Below are 15,428 nucleotides of genomic sequence, written 5' to 3' on the forward strand. Positions count from 1 at the left end.
ATATATATATATATATATATATATATATATATATATATATATATATATATATATATATATATATATATATATATATATTCTCAATTTATGTAGCATTGCAGTCAAATCAGTAGAACATGATTGCATTTTCATGATGATACAACTTTCCAGTTGGTTTCTCTCTGAAAACTGCATATATTTCCCATGAAAGCCAATAACTGAGCTAAATAAATACATGCCTGGATGATACAAACTATAATACACTGATTGAAAATGTCACATTCATTATAAATGCATTTTTCATTCAATCACACTTTTTCTGGATAATGTAAAACAAAGCATGCAACATGCAGTAACAAATTAATGTGTTTTTTCTGGACTATATCTAAAATTACAGCATGTAGTGAACATGTTAAAGCATGAATCTTATAAAGTAAACTTATTGGGTGTACATACATAGTTTAATTTTTGAATATTTCTCCAAGACGGCAGAAACTTCACTCGACTTGTTCCAGTATTTTGTAAATAAGAACCATTGCACTGTGATCTTTGTCATGTTTGCTTTCTTTCAGCTGTTGTGTGCACATTTTCATTAATGAGAATCAGAAATAAAGCATGAATGCTACTCAAGACTGAACATTTTCAAGGCAGCTAATGTCAAAGGCTTCTTCTTCCAGACTAACACTGAGGTATCCATGATAAACATTACACGTTTAACCCGGGGCGGAGAGCCTGCCGGCTCATGAGGTCGTCTTATAAATATTTTTCTTTCTCGATAGAAAAGCTGGTCGTCGTTAGTGGGACACATTTCAGCAGAGTAATGCTGCCACAAAGAGAAAAAAAATCAATCTGTTTCATGTAATAAAAGAAACATTTCTCTTGTTAATCTCTTGTTTAATATGTAATTTTACTATTATTTCAACACTCAGTTTATCTTTTTATAATTTATTATGGCATAGTATGTCAATATAAGAAGGGACATTTTCCACATATATTGTTATCGCTCTAAGATCCAGCTATTGAATATTTCCAGTATGATAATTGGTTAAATTGATTAAATTAACTTTCTGATTTACCGTTCATTCTTATTTCTGACCAACAGTCCACAACCCAAAGAGGTTTAATTTACTAGCGAATGGTAAATCAAAAATTGTCAAAAACTCCCAAATATTATTTGCCGTTTCTGCTCTAATATAAATATTTGCGTGATAATTTTATTGGATTTTTCTCTAGTCCCATGGGGGGGGAAGCTTTATTCTGCTGCACCGTCCAACAAAGGTCTCCATTTCAGATCATCCCTCCGCTGAGGAAGAACTATGCGTTGTGGAGTTCGTGCTCTCTGTCGGTTTTGCCGACTGCATCGGGATTGGAGAGGGGGTCCAAATCGGCAAACAGGTTAAACCACGCTGAGAGGTCTTTGGATGTCCCGGCATTGTCTGCAAAGTGAGTCAAGAAAAGTCAAATTCACTCAGACACACTGCTAAAAATAACCGCCCACCTTTTTTTTTTTTTGGTCCTGTAAAAGTGCACATGGCTGATATCCAGAATTATGAATGGAAACAACTTGCAAATTCTTTGAAAGTACCCATAAACACATTTTTTTTGTTTCTTTGGATACGTCTCGTTGAATGAGTTAGACTTTGTCTTTCAAGTATTTTCCTCTGTTTTACTCATTTGGCCTGAACCTACCGTTCACTGCTGACTTCGAGGGGTTCTGATTGGCTCCAGATGATGGATCCTTCGCCTGGGCGGCGGGCTGCGGAGCAACGCCGGCCCAATCTGAAATGTCGGACACAGATTCTTTGATTAATGGACCTTTTTATCGTGCCAAAGCGTGAGCCGATGAATAAAGCTTCACACGCTTGCCGATGTGGAAAAAATATTTTGTAATAAAACATACAAACGAATGTCACGGCAAAATCACATCTGACATCAGCAGTAATTTATTAGGTTCAGGCCAAAAGTTATATTGCATTTGGTAACAATGTATACTCCAAATAGAGGTTTAAAGTAGCCCCCACACACACACACACACCCCATTGGCATGTTCTGCAAGTCTGGATGTTTAAACAGAAATTCAGAATAAACAAAACTTTATTTGTATTTTTATACAAGAAAATGTTTGAAAAGTTGTTTATTTGTGGTCAGTTTAAATACGTTGAATGTGACTACAGCTTCAGATCTTATTGGATGCATCAATGTGCTTGACTCATGAGGATTTGGGGATTTTCCTCCACGAAGTTTTGTTGTAGCTTTTGTTTTACATTCTTGGTCTCGAGCCATTCTACTTTCTCGGCAGCTGTTTTGGCCGCATGGTCAAGATCAGTCACGATTTCAGACTGGCCAAAGTCTGTCCGTCTGTGCCCCCATGTGAGGTTTCTTGCAAGAACTTGTGCACCACTCTCTCTCTATACAAAAGCACTCTTTTCCTCCTGAAATATGGACTTCGAGCTGAAACGGCAATTAAATTCCGGCTGCTTGAATATGTTCCAACGGCTTTTATAAATGCCGAGATTGATCAGGCCCGAGTATGCGTCGTTGACCAACTGGACTCTCGGCCTCCTTTTTCAAAACCCTGCTCCTCACGCCAGACTTATTTTTCTGTCATTTTCCTTCTGGACTGTGACTCAACCACGCAGGAATAGGTCATGTTCAGAAGTTCAAAGGAAATGCCTACTGTAATTTTTCATGTCTTGATACCTTTTTTTTTAAAAAAAAAATGTTTTTTATAGTTGAGCGACTCAACCCTCCAAGCTGGAAACAGACAAAATCCACAAAACCAGATGGGGTGCTAGCAGCTACTGCCCAGGCCCAGATGAAATGGAAAGTAGTTGGCAATTACCTCCTGGTAAATCTAATTGCCATGTTATAGCCTCCTGCTATTGCATTGACAGTCATGAGTTTTCTAAATGGTTTTAAAGGCCCTTTTCTCCCTGCCGCGGTAGAGTAGTTAAGGAAAAATACATCTTTTTTTTTTCTTGTCAATGGACTCATTCATGGAAAAACAATGTAACTTACATTTTTAGTCGGGCATGTTAATTTCACCAAGTATTAATTTAGTATGATAGTGGCTTATTTAGATGTTTTAGCGAGACGAGATTGGTGGAAACCTCATTATGACACAAAGAGCTTCATATTCTAACAACAAAGGCGCATTTTGCACATGCAGACAAGCACGTTCTGACCTAAAAGCGAAGACGGTTGATGGTTCAAGCTCTGGTCCAGCAGCTGAGACGGTAAAAAGAAGGAGCTTTCAGTGTGCTGGGCCTCGGCCGGTCGATCTGACGCCGCGCTCGCTCCGTCATCGGGGTCTCCGAATACTTCCGTCCACTCTCGCGAGAAGTCGCCCTGGTCCACAGACATGCCGCCCAGGATGTCGTTCAGGAAGGCCACGCCGTCTTGCGCCTCCCCCTCTAACTCTGGATGGGCACAGAGATGGTCTTCATCCCCGAGGATGATCAGGCGCAGTCAGAGCACTTAATTCTAGCTTAACAATTCAGAAGGTTACTGATGATTTTGTTTTAATTCAATTCATTTTGTATAGCCCGACATCACAAATACAAGATTTGCCTCGGAGGGCTTTACAACCTGTACACATAACATCCCTGTCCCAGAACCTGTTTGTCTCATTTCCCCAAAAACATCAAATTTATTCCAATGGTTTTGAAGTAATTCTACATGTCTTTGCTTTGCTTGAATGGGAGGTACAGGTGTGTACAAGTCATTTTTAAAGAAAACTAACTATTTTCTATAATTTGTTGGGTTTTTTTTGACAGTTGGTTAGATGTCACATTGGGCTATAAAAAACAGTGTTGTTTTTACCTTCGCTGGTCATATCGCTGGTGTTTTCATTTAGTGAGATGAGTCTGTAAATATGACAAAGAGCAGATCAGTTCATACTGTTGTTAATAAAACGTAAAGCAGCAGCTGTGTAGAAATACTGTTCAGTCTGGTCGAGTGTAATCTCAGTTTTCATCGTGGGCGTGCACGTGTTTGTTCTACCTGCACGAGGAAAGTTCAGGACGGGATAACTCACTGGTCGTCCGTGGTCTCGGCTTTCTTTCCATCTTCGGCCCCCGCTTTAATTTTCTTCTTCCCTTTCTTCTTAGCATGCTTGGCCATGGGACCTTGCAAGGTCTGAAGGAATAACAACAGTCCCCAGTTATGGTCGGTGGCCGATTCTCAAGATGCAGAACTACTCAAGATCTCATCCGTGCAGGTCGAGAGGCTCTCTGACCTTAAGAGCGGAGAACTCGTAATGCTGACAGCCCTTGAAGCTCTCGTGGATGGCCGCCATAGTGTGCGATGTCTTCTCCCAGAAGTGCAACAGGGTCGTCTGTAACAGTGGAACAAGCGGAGGCCACATGTTGAGCCGGTCTAGTCTCACCAGTTAAAATCTCCACGCGGCGTCTTTGTGCCCCCTCGTGTTTGGCTTCACCACATGTGGTGACAACGGCCTCTTTAAGGTATGCGAACCAGGGCGGTGTACCTGATATGTGGTTAAGACGTGAGAGAGCAGGTTACAGCGACTGGCTCCCAGCAGGTCCACCTTCTGGCAGACGTCAGTCTTCAGCTTGTCAAAGCTTGTTTTGGTCGTGCGCACCTGGGCCTGAACCTGAGAAAGAGAGAGAGGGATGTAAAAAGGAAAGAAAAGAGCAGGCTAGGTGCTTGATTAGTACAATCTGTATCAGTGGACCCACGTTTGATGGTGCGTTCTGCCCTCTAGTGGCTTTATTTTGTAAAAAAAAAAGAAAAATATTCTGCTTTGTGTGGCCTTAAGTATTTCAGCAATATTGGCTGAACAATTTGTTAATGACTAATTTAGTCGATGATATTTTGAATATTTTATACATGAGTATAAGCAATACGACGCCTCCTTCAACTGTTTCTTGACATTTTTCTGACAAAACATTTCGTTGGGAAAAAAATAATTGACTGATTAATGCATGATTTAAAAAAAACAATAATGATTATAATAATTGTTTCAGTCTAACAACAGATGGCTTGTTGCAGCAGATGTTAACATGTTGTTGCCTTTCTCCCCCACACTGTTGGTTTCTGACATTTCTGTTTGTATGCGACCAGCAGTGATCGGACATAATTAAACAAAAGCCAAATTAATTGGCTAAGTGATGTTTCACACATATTGTGCCCACGTATAGCGACTTGTACACTTTGTACGACCTTGCGAAACTTCTCCATCTGTTTGTGAGTGTCTGGATCCAGCTCCTGCGACACGTCCTTCATCCACAGCAGCGCTCCGCGGTATTCGGTCCTGGACTGCTCCATCCGGTTCACCGTCAGCCACGTGTCCGAGATCGCTCGGTAGCGAAAGGTTTCGACCTCCTGGTACAAGCGGCACAGAGGATTCCTCAGAGCCAATCTAGGGACGTAAACCAAGTATTGAGATACTGCACGTTGAGCGTTATCTTAGCCGCACAATGTCAATGGATGATAGACCACCATCTTGGCGTTCAAACCTCTTCTGAACATCATGGTGCATACGACGGTTTGCTGAATGATTTGAAGTCACAGAAGAAAAGGCTCCTGCAACCCCAGCAGGGCAAAAGCAAATAGTGGAGTCAATAACGGGAACCGGAAAGAATTGGTTCAACACACTTTTGTTTGTCCCTTTTTAGTAAAGAAAGTCCAAACAAAAGATAAGCAGTGATGCTTAGTTTTACTTTGAAGAAACAAAATCACGAGTAGGACTCTGTAATCTCTGTAAATATTCACATTTGTGTCTCTTTGTGTAGTAACGGTAAATGGACCTGTGCTTATATAGCGCTTTTCTAGTCTTCTGACCACTTAAAGCTGAGTGGTCAGAAGACTACATGACATCATTCACCCATTCATACACTGATGGGAGGAGTAAAGGTTCCAGCTGCCCATCAGGAGTAACTAACATTCAGACACGCATTCATACACCTAGAGGAGCAATTTTGGGGTTACGTGTCTTGCCCAAGGACACGTCGACATCGGCTAGCAGAGCCGGGAATCAAACCGACAATCCTCCGATTAGAGGATGACCCTGCTCATCGTTGACCAACAGACCTACAGTCACCCTGTTCGCAATTATTTTCCCAGTATTCACAGTTACTGTAATTATCCCCTGCTGGGAGGATCGCTGGCGTGCATGAGTGCGTCCATATGTGAGTCGGCCCCTCTGTGTTTGTCCACGGCTAATCTCACGTTCTGCTGCAGCACAATCATTTAGGCAGCAGGTTACGGCTGCATGACCAAGGACCTTCTAGTACTCAAAACACCTTTTTAAATACGTGTTGTATTCTGCCACTGACTGCCTGCTTGTGTTCATGGACTCATACAGTACAGTCGCGGTCATAAGGGACGCAGAGCTGCTCTCTGAGAGCACCTCTCGTACGATGTTACGACGATGGAACTCTGGAGTGTCATAAAGCCGCATGTGTGGTTTGTTTGGTCTCATTTTGTCTTCTCGGCAGACTGCGACACGGGTTCAGAAAACAAATAAATGAGAGTCTCATTGTGTATTACACAATGGACAAATAAGACAACCGAGTGACCTTCAACTAAAACAATTTGTGGTGCAGCCGTAACTCCCGTGTGAATAATTATCTGGCTGTTTAATCCAGGATTTGGCCAACATCTGTCACGCTGATGTGGTTGTTGTGTATACCTTTGTTGGGAGGAGAAGCAGAGTGCTTTCCCTGTGGCCTGCATGATCTTTCCAGCTCTGGTTTTATCCTGCGAGCCCTGGGAGCGCAGGAAACGACCCAGTTCATTCTCCTCCTGGGAGAGATCTGCACCACAGAGCACAGAGCAAAGGATACACATTCATGTTGCTGTGTCCCAAGTTAATAAAATAAATACACAGTACAACTCGTAAACGAAGCGTTGGAGCGCTGATATTTCAGGAATATGAACTCTCATGCACTCTGTTAACAGTTCATTCTTTTTTAGTATTGGTTATTTCCCTTTTTCTTTCACCAAATACTTACAGCAGATCCTCCTCTGGTACTGCTCGATGACCTTCAGCAGCTCCATGCATGTTCTCTGGATGGAGTGGAAGACCTGCAAAGTAGAAAGTCAAAATGCCTGATCCTTGTAGAAGTTATTGCTAGGTAAATAAGATCTGCTACGTTGGTACACTGCCTACATATGATGAATGATGACACTAGACCCTTTTTATGAGGTAAAAATAGTGTTGAAATGTGACATTAAAACTTTTAAAACTCAAGCTCTGATCCTGCATGTTAATATCTAGTTTTATCTCAATGCTTTTTGCGGCCTAAATTAAGGCTGGATGTGCCAGATTGATTTCTGCCATTAAATTCACTTCACTCCAGAGATGGAGGAACGGCAGCCTGAGGTACGCTTTACGCCTCGAGCAAATACTAGCGTCGCGTGAATCAAAAAAACATTTTAGTAACCGCCTGAAGGGTCAACAGTTTCACGTTCTCGCCTCACCTCCAGCTTGCCGTCCAGGTCCGCATCCGAAGCCACCACATGCTCGTCCTCCTTCTTCCCGGTGGCCTTGATGAGCGTCTGCTTGGTCTTCCAGTACCTCCGCTGGAACTTGTTCACCACCGACGAGTCCTGGCTCTGGATGAAGCGGTCCAGATACTCTTGGGGGTAGCCGCTGCAATGACAGGTGCACGTTGGACCGGTGCTGGGACGGGTGCTTTCTGAGAGTTGCTCATTAATTGGTTGCAAACATAAAGAGGTTTCTACTCACAAGTTTCCACCCTCCATTTTGTGAGATCACCTGTGGATGAAGCAGACAAACTGATGACTGAAAGAGATGATTATGTCGTAGGGTCTGGGAACAGCTAGCACTATTTTTATTTATTTTTTTTTTTTTTTACATTTGTATTCTTTGCCAGAAAAAGTTAGAACACTTTAACGGCACATAACAGCTTTTTTTCATCAAAACTTTATCAGTTCTTGCTTTGCAAAAAATTCAACTTTTGTATGATGGCCATTTTTCAGTTTGGTTTTAACTGGACTCCGTTTAGCAGTCGAGTAATGCTGCCTTGTTTGAAGTTAAATCTTGAGCAGAACTCTGTTCCTGCTGCTCCTTGCAGCACTGAGGTCTGATTCAAATCTCTTTAGATTTTATGGTTTTAAAAATACCTTTTTGTTAGTTCCCAGTTATGGGGACTATCAGGAGTTTGCTAGAAGCAAACCTCAGAAGACTCATCTGCACCCAATATATTTCACAATTCACAAAAACTGAGGAAGTGCCTCTGCTTCGAGCTGGGAGTTCAAATCAATATTGCACCGCTATTATGAGTATATCACTGATATTTTGACGAATGTATGAAGAACATACAATCAAATCAAACTGATTTCAAATGCATCAAGCTGAGTTTTTCCGTTGGCGTTACCTTGAAAACAAAGAAACTATATTGCACTTGCACCAACTTCATGTGGCTTTTTGAACTCAACACAAACTTTATAGATTATTTTCCTTCCACTAATATTTGTGACCTCCATTATGGTTTTTTTTGTTGTTTTTTACAATTTTATGTTTGCTTTATTGTAGCTACTACATGAGTACAGTTTATTACATGAATCATTGTTAGATCAGAGAAGTTTTTTCAAACGTCATTGATCTGTAAAACAATAACAACAGATTATTGCTCCATGTAGTTCAAAGTCATTACGCAGAATGGCCAATTTCAGAACCATATTATGTTACTGGATTATAATTGACTCGATCTGTTTAATGTTGCAGCTCCTTAAGCTGAAGCTAACATGCATTACTAGTTTAATTTGTAATATCCCATTGATTTATATTCAGTAGTATTAATCTAATGCTGAGAATTAACCATTAAATGTCCAATAAACGTAGTGGAGTAGAGTACAGCATGTCCCTCAGTGGAATAGAAATAGATAAATTTCTTAAACTTGGTTCCATCAAACCAACACAAACGTGTCTGACTGGAGCTCAAACAGATGTGACATCTGTTTCACTATGAATGCTAACACGGTGTTAGCTGCATGTGTAGCTTCTGTTTATTTTGTAAACCAGCTGACAACAGCACCACATGATTTCTCAGACGCGCAGAATCACCTGATGTCCATCGACACATGAATAAATAAGAATCCAGCTTCACATACGCTCGCGCGTCACGTCTCGTCTTTTGGTCATGAAGCGATGCGATGCCCTCAATAACGCAGAAATGCATCGTGATGATTGTGCACTAATGTGGGAATTAAACAGCGCATATGGAGAATTATGAACATGACCACAACGCTTCCGCGCAGCACAACCACAATGAACACAACGCCCGACCCACAGCGCGGAGAGCAAGCGTCGCCCTTTGGATGATCACAATATCAATGTAAGAATATCAGAAATATTAAAAAAAACAAACGCCATCACACATACCTGATAGCATGTACAAAATGCTCCCTATATTCCTCCCATCGATGCTCGTGCTGGAGGCCTTTCTACATCGTACGTGTGTACACACAGCTGCTCCTTCGCGCAACGCAGCTGACGTCATTCAGGGTGCGCTCCCATTGACGCGCTCCACGGTCGGATGTTGGTCTCGTGCAAACAGATGTTGATGTTCATAAATCCTGATTGTCTCGTGAATAGTGGAGGGATTTGTGTTCTATTGTGTATCTGGTTTCAGGCTGTAGTCGAAAGAACAATAAAGAAAAGTGAACCTTCATAACAACAACAATGATGATGATGATGGTTGTGATGATGGTTTATAATGATTAGAATTATAATAATAAAGTAACCACTGTATTTATAAAACAATACTTAATAATATATATTATACAGAACTGTTTTGCAAATACAATGAAACAATCACAATAATACATAAAACCACAGACCTTGTGTTTCTTTTTGTATTTTCAGATAAAATGATTGATCAGAACTAATCTATAAACTAAATGTTTTGATTAAACTGTAGTTATGTTAGTTAGATGTTCCCTCATTGTAAAACAAATAAATACTAATAATCATTTTTGAAGAAACGACTGAACTGCCATTTTTTAAACAAAGAAGTCATCGTCAGATTAACCGACAACGAAAACGCTCGTGAGTTGCAGCCCGACTCGATAAATTAGATCAAACAGTGTCTGTCTGCGTTCTCTCTGCAGGCCACAGTCACTTAGTTCTGTATCTGTCCAAAGGATGGCAGTGTAACATAAAAAAAAGAGCATTGCACCTTTTAATAGTCTCCTCTCTCCTGTTTGGGGCCCCGAGCTTTCATCTGTTGGCTTCAATTTATTTCATCACACTATACTGCAGCTGATCTAATAGCATGTACATTTTGTTGTCACCTAAAGGGAATTTCTTGTCATGCTCCAAATTGATGTACCTGTTTGTAGCCTTGGACAGTATTTGAGCTGCACAGTCACGAGGAGTGTGTGAGCAGCATACAGACGTTTTACTGCTCAGCACATGCACCAGAATACCTTTATATATATATATATTTTATTTATTTTTTGAACGCGGAGATTGTGTATTTATATTTAGAAAATGTGTTTTATGTGGAGCTTTGCAGACGTAATTTGATTATCACCAAAGGAGCGGGGAACCCTTTGATCCTTGAACCTCCCCCCGAGGTCACGTTCTGCACAATACAGCTCGTTCCCTCTGTGCGATACGGAACCGAGCATGTTGTGGTTGTCTTGCATCGTTGGCTTTGTGACGCGGTCTGATTACCGAAAGCAGCTTCTCCAGCAGGCCTTGGCGCCCTCTCCAAGCCCTGACCTCTGACAGCATCTCGAGGGCTTGTGATACGGGCAGATAGATGGACGCGTCTCTTCAGGAGAGGATATTATCTCCATAACGACTGGTGTCCTTCACCCCGTCGGATCCTCCTTCTGCACTCGCCCACCTTGTCTTCGGATCCAAGATGGTATCGAAGCAATTTGAGTTCACTTAAGTAAGACAGGAAAACAATCAGGCCCTTAAATGAAGTGATTCTGTTGGTGGGGGTGCAGGTTGATTCAATCAGGATGGAGTCGGAGAAATTCCTTTCTGATATTGATCAGGGTCGTGCGTCATTATTGATTTTCTCTGACATTTCGGTACTCCAGTGCTTCATTCGGGAGCTTTTCTTTGTATTTTAGAGCCACTTTGTTAATATGCCACCGTCGTCTACTGTACGCCACAACGGCCGCGACACTTCGAGTCGCATCTTTCCGGGACAAAGTCTTAACCACACTTGAGCCGTGCCCTCATTATAAAGGTTTGCAAACCTCCCCTCCCGCTTCCCTCCAAGAGCGCCTGACCTGACCCCAAAAATTGCTCAATTGACTTTTTTTCTTCTTTTTTTTCCCCCCATCCGCAGTTATGTGTGGTGATGGGGAACCATGACATTTACATTTGCAGCACTCCAATGTGATCCCTTGCTCGGCGCAAGTTTTCCGACACAGACTGAAGCTCAAAACAGGTCACAGGATCAAAAAGTGTCTCTCGCCTGAAGGAGCCACTGAATCGATCCTTTCCATTTCTGCACCAAATGGTGTTTTTTCCTTCTCTCTCTCTCTCTCTCTCGCTCTCTCTCTCTCTCTCTCTCTCTCTCTCTCTCTCTCTCTCGCTCTCTCTCCCCTCCCCCCACCCCTCCTGCTCCCTCACCAGTAACTTGCTGGAACATATTTAGATCCTGAGTAGAACTCCTCAGTGCCCACTCATCACTCTGCGTGGTGTTTGAAGATTACTACGCTCAGAGACATCCTCACTGGGCATCCAGGCAGCTTAGAGGCCAAAATCCATAATCCCTTACCCTTCATGGGAATTCTCCATGCACTTCAACATGCTGAAATACAGCCGCGCTGCAGCAGCCACTCATGGTCGAGGAACTACTGCAGCCGGAGGCCGAGATAGATGGATGACATGTCTCAATGAATGTGAGAGAAGTGGAGGAAGTTAGATTTATAAAATAAGTTATATACCAGCAGATAGCTTCTGCCCGGAAATCTAATCTGAAATGATGTTTCTTTCTTGCGATGCATTTTTATTTCCAATGTATGCACGCTACTTCAGTCCGTCCTCATGCACTGGTAACTGTTTTATGTACACCATAACGGCTCAGAAGACATTATTTTCTGAAAATATGGGTACTTTGTGGGACTCGGCAGCCGCACAGCGTTTCTACCAGGCGTCTCAATAAAGGATTTCCTCTGAGGCCTTAGTGCTTTATTAAAAAGCGTAAATAAATGTAGTTCCTTGATTTAGCAATCTGCATGAGTAAGAAATATGTAAAGTTCAGCCTTTTGTAGCTGAGGGACCAGCGGGGTTTAATATTTCCTCCTCTAGGCTACACTCTAATACTTTGTCTGCTCTGCTAAAACCCATGTAATAGCTTGGGGACTTTGTCTCGCAGCAAACTTGAATAATAAAAGTAACCCCTTATTCACATTAGGTGTTTTCTCATCACGAACACTTTATTTTAATTTTTGTTCACACTAAATCCTCTCTGTCCATTATTTTTCTTCCTGGACATATAAGCAAAATTCAAAGAGAAAAGGTCAGAGCAGGTTTTAGTCAAACATCAGGCGGCTATAAGTCACATATGTCAAACCAGTGGTTTTTGACTCCGCACCATCTGTGCACTCAGTTTTCGATTAGTGCAAAGTCCAAGTGATTAACAGGGATATATATATATATATATATATATATATATATATATATATATATATATATATATATATATATATATATATATATATATATATATATATTCTTTGTCAACTTTTTGGAGGCAGTTTCCAAGGACATCCTCGTCCCTCAGACTGCGTTACTTTCGTCTGTAACATGTTGATCTCCAACTTGGACAAAAATGTCAGGTGAGTGCCCTTGGTCAGCGGGGAGCTGGACGGCTACCCAGCACCACCGGCCTAACCTGTATCAGACTGACCCGGCCTTACCTGTATCAGAACGACGCAGCCCCCACCCACCCCCACCCTGCTGTTTGGCATGCTCCGTGGCACCGAGCGCTGAGGGCAGAGCATGTCACCGAGCTGGCACCGGCCTGAACTCATTCAAGGTTACTCTTTGATTTAATGGTGATGCATTTTTTAAAACCGCATCATCCCTCTCTCTCTTGCCACCGCGCCTAGTCCATCTCTGTCACAAACACTGGCTGCGCGTCTCACCTTTAGCAGTGGAAGCACCGGGAGAGGTTGTTTAAGATATAAATCAACGGCAAACGAAGCTCCGGCTCCGACTGGGGCCCTGATTGTTTTACCTGCCGTTCCTGTTTCAGAGGCAGGGCTTTGAAGGAAAGCGGTGCTATATATTTAGACTATGATGTGGTCTATACTCAACAGCTTTTTTGTATAGGTACTTCACAATTAACACTTTTTGCAAAGGCCTGATGTTTGGATACCTACCCAGATGCTGTGGGTAAAATGAAATACTTCTTTGATTAGAAAAAATGTATACGTGCAATCTTTGTTGTGTCTTCATCTCATATAAATAGCATCATCCAGCGCTACACTTTAGTGATGGTTTTGACAAGGCGGCACACAGAAATCATCACCTCTCTGCTGTTGTTTCAGTAAATCGACTGACAGCATTGTGTGTCATAAAAATAGATTTTCAACCAGTTGATCTTCTCTGAGGTGCAGCTGCGTGTGAACAAAACCTAATTGTCAGTGTTTAGCATCAGCGCACACTCGCCTCTCACACACGGATATATTCAGCTGATCCAACTTTTTTTCTTCTTTTCTTAACTGAAATTAAATCTGAGGTATTCAGGTACAAGAAGATCCGCCCTTTGTGTGGTGTGGCAGTCTATTATGGATGGAGATGAGGATTTCTGATATCAAAAAGGTGATAAATCAGAGGCTAGAAATGGGCCACATTCGGGCCTTGTAATCCTCTTATATCTCATGTCGTTTTGAAAAGCAAACACATCTTTGACATCAATACTTGCGTTTGACAAAGCTACCTCTCTTAAAAATGGAGCTCCGGGAACTTGCAGTCGGCATTTTTTCCGCAATTTTGTGATAATTTACATTTAGATTGTGATGTCGGAACAAAACGATTCATTGAGGAAAAAAAAAGGAAAAGGTGCAGCTTTATGAATAACACAAACAATTAACTGAGAATGTTTTTCTTTCAATTGACCGTTTTGTTTCATATTAACAAATAATGTAATTATATAATTAGAAGCACTGGGTCAGTTCACTGTGTTTATGCCAAATTATATATTTGGAACCAACATAATTCTGGGTAACTTTACTCAGCACCCGTTAGCAGAAGCCCCATCACACCCAGACTTGTTTAGTTTTAATGTGTTATATACTCTTTTACCTATACATGGTCATTTTGACCCAGTTAGACACAACCTGCTCAAGTTTGACCTCATCACAACTTTAGAAAAATGATTATAACCATACGACTACAGTATATACTGGATCGGGGACCCAATGTGTTTCTTTTTTTTTTACCTGGATGGCAGGTAAAGTTAAACCAATGTTGTGTCTGTGTACAGGGACCCATTCTCTGAGGATCTGTTGAGTGTATGAAGACGCTGAACCTCAAACTGTTGCTTTCTTTACTGCTTCTTACAGTGTTGGGATTCAGTTATCTCCAATCTGAGTAGTTCATCTTATTCTTCCTACGTTCAGGATACGGGTGTCAGAATCCTCATGGCCTTTTATAAAAGGAGGTTTAGCTGCCTGAAAAAAAACACACAAAAAAACCCTGAGTTGTCTTCATAAGGCGGTGAAGACCGGAGATTTGTACATTTGTTGCTGGAAGCCGCCGAGACATCCAGCTGACAGATATTTGAAAGCGGCCTAATTTCTTTCAGATTCACGATGAGCCGATGAGCATCGAATCACGGATGTGCAAAATGGGAGAATGAGACAGTGGCTGCTTTCAGCCATTATCCAGTGTGGTAAGAATTGACAGCCTTACTATTCTAACAACCATTAGAGCAATTAGCCGCACCACACAGGTGCCCTGCCATTCAGTCTGTGAGACCTTTTGTCTTTTTTTTTTTTATTAAAAGCCCTAAAATATTCCTTAACGATCAAACCCTTCCAGAGAAAAATGTGTATACAAATGTAAAATAACAGCAGGACAGAATTAAACGGAGCGTAAACTTAATTTCATGTCACCACAATTCATTCGATCCACACAGGCTTAATAGTTTTGCTCATTTTCTTGCATGTTTAGGGGTGAAGTGTTCGTACCTGGTTATGTCTGGGGGGCATTAAGGCTGACTAATGAAATGACTCTATCCTCTGTGGCGTTTTAATCTATTCTCTGGCAAAGTAATTGACAAGCCCACAGTATGTGCATTAGGATAGCTCCGGCACCAAAGGACAGCTGTCACTAAAGCAATTAAAATGACAAAGGTTAATTAAATCTCTCCAGTTTTTACCTGATATGAGACATTCACAATGAGCGAGTTTTCATTTCCGGAGGAGTAATAGTGTTTTGAGGAGAGTAATTTATGTTTTATTTAAAAAAATAAATTAAAACA

The 15,428-nt window shown here is 41.5% G+C and overlaps 1 protein-coding gene across 1 annotated transcript; it reads right to left on the reverse strand.

The window, feature by feature from the left end:
• Positions 1 to 85: 85 nt before the first annotated feature.
• Positions 86 to 9,445, reverse strand: ica1 (islet cell autoantigen 1). Its single transcript, XM_068569857.1, has 13 exons — positions 9,353 to 9,445; positions 7,694 to 7,723; positions 7,426 to 7,597; positions 6,957 to 7,029; positions 6,635 to 6,758; positions 5,164 to 5,362; positions 4,469 to 4,594; positions 4,217 to 4,315; positions 4,016 to 4,116; positions 3,802 to 3,845; positions 3,165 to 3,419; positions 1,669 to 1,758; positions 86 to 1,415 (listed from the first exon to the last, which is right to left on the reverse strand). The coding sequence occupies exons 2-13, from the start codon at positions 7,708 to 7,710 to the stop codon at positions 1,294 to 1,296; spliced, it is 1,422 nt and encodes a 473-aa protein (XP_068425958.1). The 5' UTR covers positions 7,711 to 7,723; positions 9,353 to 9,445; the 3' UTR covers positions 86 to 1,293.
• Positions 9,446 to 15,428: the final 5,983 nt, after the last annotated feature.

This window comes from Clinocottus analis, unplaced genomic scaffold (assembly GCF_023055335.1).
Source record: "Clinocottus analis isolate CAN_PGR_092001 unplaced genomic scaffold, fCliAna1.0.p SCAF_9, whole genome shotgun sequence".
NCBI classification, from domain to species: domain Eukaryota; kingdom Metazoa; phylum Chordata; class Actinopteri; order Perciformes; family Cottidae; genus Clinocottus; species Clinocottus analis.

What these genes read in the sequence shown, in the direction of transcription:
- ica1 (XM_068569857.1), bottom strand. An exon ending in ACCTGGACGGCAAGCTGGAG is followed by an intron (nt 7,030 to 7,425) that starts GTGAGGCGAGAA and finishes TCTACTTTGCAG; the next exon opens with GTCTTCCACTCCATCCAGAG. An exon ending in TCAACCGTCTTCGCTTTTAG is followed by an intron (nt 1,759 to 3,164) that starts GTCAGAACGTGC and finishes CCGACATTTCAG; the next exon opens with ATTGGGCCGGCGTTGCTCCG.